Below are 7,464 nucleotides of genomic sequence, written 5' to 3'. Positions count from 1 at the left end.
GGGGGCCGCCATATTGGATTATGGGTCGCCATGTTGGATTGGGGAAGGGGGGCCGCCATATTGGACTGAGCTGTGGGAGCAGCCATATTGGATCCGGTGCCGCCATATTGGATTGACTGCTGCCATATTGGATTGGGAGCAGCCATATTGGATCAGGTGACGCCATATTGGATTGTCCAAGAGAAGCCACCATATTGCCTGACCTCCACAGGCAGCCATATTGGAATATTCAAATCAGCCGCCATATTGTCTAACACCCATAGGCAGCCATATTGGATTACTCACATCAGCCACCATATTGGAATATTCAAATTAGCCGCCATATTGCCTCCCACAGGCAGCCATCTTGTCTGACTCCCTCAGGCAGCCATCTTGTCTAACTCCCACAGGCAGCCATATTGTCTACCTCCCTCAGGCAGCCATATTGGAATATTCAAATCAGCCGCCATATTGCCTCCCACAGGCAGCCATATTGCCTGACCCCCACAGGCAGCCATCTTGTCCGACTCCCTCAGGCAGCCATATTGTCTGACTCCCTCAGGCAGCCATATTGCCTGACTCCCTCAGGCAGCCATCTTGTCTGACTCCCTCAGGCAGCCATCTTGTCTGACTCCCTCAGGCAGCCATCTTGTCTGACTCCCTCAGGCAGCCATCTTGTCTGACTCCCTCAGGCAGCCATCTTGTCTGACTCCCTCAGGCAGCCATCTTGTCTGACTCCCTCAGGCAGCCATCTTGTCTGACTCCCTCAGGCAGCCATCTTGTCTGACTCCCTCAGGCAGCCATCTTGTCTGACTCCCTCAGGCAGCCATCTTGTCTGACTCCCTCAGGCAGCCATCTTGTCTGACTCCCTCAGGCAGCCATCTTGTCTGACTCCCTCAGGCAGCCATCTTGTCTGACTCCCTCAGGCAGCCATCTTGTCTGACTCCCTCAGGCAGCCATCTTGTCTGACTCCCTCAGGCAGCCATCTTGTCTGACTCCCTCAGGCAGCCATCTTGTCTGACTCCCTCAGGCAGCCATCTTGTCTGACTCCCTCAGGCAGCCATCTTGTCTGACTCCCTCAGGCAGCCATCTTGTCTGACTCCCTCAGGCAGCCATCTTGTCTGACTCCCTCAGGCAGCCATCTTGTCTGACTCCCTCAGGCAGCCATCTTGTCTGACTCCCTCAGGCAGCCATCTTGTCTGACTCCCTCAGGCAGCCATCTTGTCTGACTCCCTCAGGCAGCCATCTTGTCTGACTCCCTCAGGCAGCCATCTTGTCTGACTCCCTCAGGCAGCCATCTTGTCTGACTCCCTCAGGCAGCCATCTTGTCTGACTCCCTCAGGCAGCCATCTTGTCTGACTCCCTCAGGCAGCCATCTTGTCTGACTCCCTCAGGCAGCCATCTTGTCTGACTCCCTCAGGCAGCCATCTTGTCTGACTCCCTCAGGCAGCCATCTTGTCTGACTCCCTCAGGCAGCCATCTTGTCTGACTCCCTCAGGCAGCCATCTTGTCTGACTCCCTCAGGCAGCCATCTTGTCTGACTCCCTCAGGCAGCCATCTTGTCTGACTCCCTCAGGCAGCCATCTTGTCTGACTCCCTCAGGCAGCCATCTTGTCTGACTCCCTCAGGCAGCCATCTTGTCTGACTCCCTCAGGCAGCCATCTTGTCTGACTCCCTCAGGCAGCCATCTTGTCTGACTCCCTCAGGCAGCCATCTTGTCTGACTCCCTCAGGCAGCCATCTTGTCTGACTCCCTCAGGCAGCCATCTTGTCTGACTCCCTCAGGCAGCCATCTTGTCTGACTCCCTCAGGCAGCCATCTTGTCTGACTCCCTCAGGCAGCCATCTTGTCTGACTCCCTCAGGCAGCCATCTTGTCTGACTCCCTCAGGCAGCCATCTTGTCTGACTCCCTCTTTGGGGCTGGTTTGGGCCCGTTTGGGGTCGATTGGGGGCAGTTTGGGGCCGTTTGGGGTCAGTTCGGGGTGGTTTTGGGGGGGTTCGGGGCAGTTTTGGGTCATTTTGGGGCCGTTTGTGGCATTTCGGGGCCGTTTGGGGAGGGCTCACCTCAGGAGGATCCAGGAATGGGGAAAAAACCCAAAAATGGCTCAAAATGAGCCCAGAATGACCCAAAATGGCCCCAAATGACCAAAACTGACCCCAAAGTGACCCAAAGTGACCAGAACTGACCCAAAGTGACCAAAACCAACCCCAAAAGTGACCCCAAAGTGACCACAACTGACCCAAAGTGACCAAAAGTGACCCCAAAACTGACCTCACAGTGACCAGAAGTGACCCCAGCAGTGACCCCAGATGACCGCTGCCACCCACAGCTGACCACGAGTGACCACGGCCACCTCGTGACCACAGGAGTCCAAACCACCTCCAAAAACCACCAAAAGTGAGCCCAAAACTACCCCAAAATGACCACAGGTGACCATAACTGACCACGAGTGACCATGGCCACCTCGCTGACCACCTCCCTGAATATCCTTGGTCCATCCAAATGTGGGGATCCTCCTCTCCCACCATCAGAGACCCCATAACACCTCACAGAACTTCACTCCGACTGACCATGAGTGTCCAGAGTGACCATGAGTGACCACGGCCACCTCGCTGAGCACCTCCCTGACCATCCCTGGTCAAATGTGACCTGAGATTCCTCTTGTCCCACCCCCAGAGACCCCATAACACCTCACAGATCCTAATTTAGTGACCATAACTGACCATGAGTGACCACGGCCACCTCGCTGACCACCTCCCTGACCACCACAGCTCAAATGTGACCTGACATTCTTCCTGTCCCACCCCCAGAGACCCCATAACACCTCACAGATCCTAATTTAGTGACCATAACTGACCATGAGTGACCAAGAGTGACCATGGCCACCTCGCTGACCACCTCGGTGACCACCACAGATCAAATGTGACCTGAGATTCCTCCTCCCACACCCTCAGAGACCCCATAAGACCTCATAAAACTTCACTCAGACTGACCATGAATGACCATAATTGACCATGAGTGACCATGGCCACCTCGCTCAGATTTGATGTCATGTTCCTCCTCCCACACCCTCAGAGACCCCATAACACCTCATAAAACTTCACTCAGACTGACCATGAGTGTCCAGAATGACCATGAGTGACCATGGCCACCTCACTGGTCACCTCGCTGACCACCACAGCTCAAATGTGACCTGAGATTCCTCTTGTCCCACCCTCAGAGACCCCATAACACCTCACAGATCCTAATTTAGTGACCATAACTGACCATAAATGGCCAAGAGTGACCACGGCCACCTCACTGGTCACCTTGGTGACCACCACAGCTCAAATGTGACCTGAGATTCCTCCTCCCACACCCTCAGAGACCCCATAACACCTCACAGATCCTGATTTAGTGACCATAACTGACCATGAGTGACCATGGCCCCCTCACTGGTCACCTTGGTGACCACCACAGCTCAAATATGAGAACAGGATCCTCCTCTCCCACCCTCAGAGACCCCATAACACCTCACAGATCCTGATTTAGTGACCATAACTGACCATGAGTGACCAAGAGTGACCATGGCCACCTCGCTGACCACCTTGGTGACCACCACTGGTCAAATGTGACCTGAGATTCTTCCTCCCACACCCTCAGAGACCCCATAACACCTCACAGATCCTAATTTAGTGACCATAACTGACCATAAATGACCAAGAGTGACCACGGCCACCTCGCTGACCACCTCCCTGACCACCACAGCTCAAATATGAGAACAGGAGCCTCCTCTCCCACCCTCAGAGACTCCATAACACCTCACAGAACCTCACTCAGACTGACCATAAATGACCATAACTGACCAAGAATGACCAAGATTGATGATGACCACCTCGCTGACCACTTCCCTGACCATCACTGGTCAAATATGAGAACAGGATCCTCCTGTCCCACCATCACAGACCCCATAACACCTCAGAAACCCTTGTTCCATGACCATAAATGACCAAGAATGACCACGGCCACCCCACCCACGCCCCCAGGTGTCCTCACCGAGCACCTGGCCGGCGATCATGCGGCCGTCCTCGCCGGCCACGGCGGCGCGGGCGTTGCGCTCGTTGACGTACTGCACGAAGGCGAAGCCCTTGTGCACGGAGCAGCCGACGATCTTGCCGTACTTGGAGAAGATGGCCTCCACGTCGCTCTTCTTCACCACCAGCGTGTTGAGGTTGCCGATGAAGACGCGCGAGTTGAGCGAGCGCGGGTCCGTCTTGTTGGTCACGTTGCTGGCCATGGTGGGAGGGCGGGGCGGGTGGGCGTGGCCGGGGAGGGGTCTGCAAGGGGAGGGGCTAGTGAGGGGGGAGGGACCCCAAAACCAGGTGGAATGAGCCCAAAATAACTGAAAGTAACCCCAAAAACACATGGAATGACCTCAATTACCCTGGGGGGAGGGGCTCCGGTGGGGGGGGAGGGGCGTCCGTGGGTCGGCGGCGGCGAAGGGGGCGGGGCGGAGGGAAAGGGGCGTGGCCAAAAGGGGAAAGGGGCGTGGCTTTGGGGAGGGGGTGGAGCTGAGCCAGAGAGCCCCGGAAAAAAATAAAAAATACAAAAAAAATAAAAATAAAAAATCCAGGGGGAGGAAAAACCCAACAATTAAAAATGAAAACAATTAAAAATAAAAAATTAAAAAAAAAAATCCGAATCCCCTCGAGAGAAAACCCGAAAATGCTGAGGGGGAGGGGCCGCGCCAGGCCCCGCCCACCCGGCCCGGCCGGGGCCGTTTGGGGCTTTTGGGCCGTTTTGGGCCATTTCTGACCCATTCTGGGCCATTTTGGGCCATTTCTGACCCATTTTGGGCCAGTTTTGACCCATTTCTGACCCATTTTGGGCCATTTTTGACCCATTTCTGACCCATTTTGGGCCATTTCTGACCCAGTTTGGACCATTTTTGACCCATTTTAGGCCATTTTTGACCCATTTTGGGCCATTTTTCAGGCCAGTTTTGACCCATTTTGGTCATTTTGGACCCATTTTGGACCCATTTTAGGCCATTTTTTACCCATTTTGGGCCATTTCAAACCATTTTTGACCCCGTTTTGGCCTTTTTCGATCCATTTCTGACCCATTTTTGGTCATTTTTGACCCATTTTAAGCCATTTGGGGCCATTTTTATCCATTTCAGGCCATTTCCAACCATTCTGAGCCATTTTGGGGCAGTTCTGACCATTTTGGTCATTTTGGAGCCATTTTTGGCCTGTTTTAGGTCATTTCGAACCATTTTGGGTCATTCTTGGCCCATTTTAGCCCACTTTGGGTCATTTTTTGCCCATTTTAGTGCATTTTGGGTCATTTTTGGCCCATTTTGGGTCATTTCTGGCCCATTTTGGGTCACTCTTAGCCCATTTTGGGTCATTTTTTGCCCATTTTGGGTCATTTTTGGCCCATTTTAGGTCATTTTTTGCCCATTTTGGGTCACTCTCAGCCCATTTTGGGTCATTTCTGACCATTTTGAGCCATTCTTGGCCCATTTTCGGTCACTTTTGGCCCATCCTGGGTCATTTTGGGGCCGTTTCGGGCGGTTTTGGGAGGGGGGCGGGGCCCTGGGAAATGAGGGGGAAATTGGGGAAAAAGGGGAAAATGGGGAAAAATGGGGGAAAATGGGGGAAAAATGAGGGAAAATGAGGAAAAAGGGGGAAAATTTGGAGGGAAATTGGGGAAAATGGGGGGAAAAGGGAAAAAGATTGGGGGGAAATGTGAGAAAAATGGGAAAAATGGGGGAAAACGGGGAAAAATGGGAGAAAAAGGGAAAAATTGGGAAAAAATGGGGGAAATTGGGGAAAAATAGGAGAAAATTAGGAAAATGGGGGAAAATTGTGGGAAATTTGGAAAAAATGGGGAAAATGGGGGGAAATGGAGAAAAATTGGGGGAAAATGGGGAAAAATTGAGAAAAATGGGGAGAAATTGGGAGAAATGGGAGGAAAATTGGCAAAAATTGGCAAAATGGGGGGAAAGGGGGAGAAATCGGGAAAATTGTGGGAGATTTGGGAAAAAATGGGGAAAATGGGGAGAAGGAAAAGGGTGGGAAATTTGGAAAAAAGGGGGAAAATGGGGGGAAATGGAGAAAAATTGGGGGAAAATGGGGAAAAATTGAGAAAAATGGGGAGAAATTGGGAGAAATGGGAGGAAAATTGGCAAAAATTGGCAAAATGGGGGGAAAGGGGGAGAAATCGGGAAAATTGTGGGAGATTTGGGAAAAAATGGGGAAAATGGGGAGAAACGGGAAAACTGGGGGAAATGAGGGGAAAAAAGAGAAAAATGGGGAAAAGGGGGAAAATTGGAGGGAAATTGCAAAGAAATTGGGAAAAATGGGGAGAAATGGAGAAAAATGGGGGGGAATCGGGAAAAATTGGGAAGGAATTTGGAAAATTTGGGAAAAAAATGGGAAAACGGGGGGAGTATGGGGGAAAAACTCAGAAAAATGGGGAGAAATTGGAAAAAAAGGGAAGAAATTGGGAAAAATGGGGGAAAGATTTGGGAAAAATGGGACACAAGCAGCTGGAACTGGGCTCAAACTGGTTTGAACTGGGGCCAGACCAGTTTCAATCTCCCCACACCAGTTTGAACCGCCCCAGACCAGTCTGAAAGGCCTCAAACCAGTTTAAATCACCTCAAACCAGTTTAAATTCCCCCCACACCAGTTTGAACCGCCCCAGACCAGTCTGAAAGGCCTCAAACCAGTTTAAATCTCCCCAAACCAGTTTAAATCCCCCAAACCAGTTTAAATCCCCCAAACCAGTTTAAATCCCCCCAAACCAGCTGAATTCACCCCAGAATTAGACTGGAACCCCCCGAGCTCGGGGAGAATTCCGCATCCAGCCCCAAAACCCAACTGGGAAGGGGAAAAAAAATCCCAATTTGGGGCTCCCGGAATGGGGAAAAAGGACAAAATTCGAGGAGTTTTTAAAAAACTCAAACAAAAATCCCCAGAATCCGCCGGCAAAGGGAGCCTGGGGGGGAAACAGCCTCATTAGGCGCTAATTAGGCCGTTAATGAGCTTAATTAGAGCTCTCCAGGCCTTTAGCGCTCCCCAAGTGTGGGTTGGCCACGCCCATAGCGGTTTAGCCACGCCCAAAGCGGGTTTGGCCACGCCCCCGTGGTTTAACCCCGCCCCTCTCGGGGTGATTGATCCTCATTAGTCCTTTAATGATTAGCCACGCCCCCCCGCGGGGTTCATTATGCAAATGAAGGGCTTTCCTAGGCCTCGGATGGAATTAATTAGGCGCAGCCCAAGGGGTTACGCCGCTTCCTCCGGGGGCTGAGCGCAAAATGGCGCCCGCGCCGCCCTCAGCGCCGCCAGCGCCGCCGGGCCCGCCCCCCGCCGCGCCGTAACGCGCGCGGATTGGGCGAGAGGCGCGTCGATCAACGCCTCAGCCAATGGGAGCGCGGAGGGCGCCGCGGCGCGGGAGGGGGAGGAGAGGAGGCGAGTGGCGGGGATGGGGTGTCAA

At 52.8% G+C, this 7,464-nt stretch overlaps 1 protein-coding gene across 1 annotated transcript; it reads right to left on the bottom strand.

The window, feature by feature from the left end:
• Positions 1–3,411: 3,411 nt before the first annotated feature.
• LOC120512716 (heterogeneous nuclear ribonucleoprotein C-like) lies at positions 3,412–4,328 on the bottom strand. Its single transcript, XM_039731341.1, has one exon. The coding sequence runs from the start codon at positions 4,253–4,255 to the stop codon at positions 3,884–3,886; it is 372 nt and encodes a 123-aa protein (XP_039587275.1). The 5' UTR covers positions 4,256–4,328; the 3' UTR covers positions 3,412–3,883.
• Positions 4,329–7,464: the final 3,136 nt, after the last annotated feature.

This window comes from Passer montanus, unplaced genomic scaffold, assembly GCF_014805655.1.
Source record: "Passer montanus isolate IOZ18808 unplaced genomic scaffold, ASM1480565v1 scaffold763, whole genome shotgun sequence".
NCBI lineage: Eukaryota > Metazoa > Chordata > Aves > Passeriformes > Passeridae > Passer > Passer montanus.
Note: the sequence above shows the minus strand (reverse complement) of the source record. Positions and strands in the feature narration are given on the sequence as shown.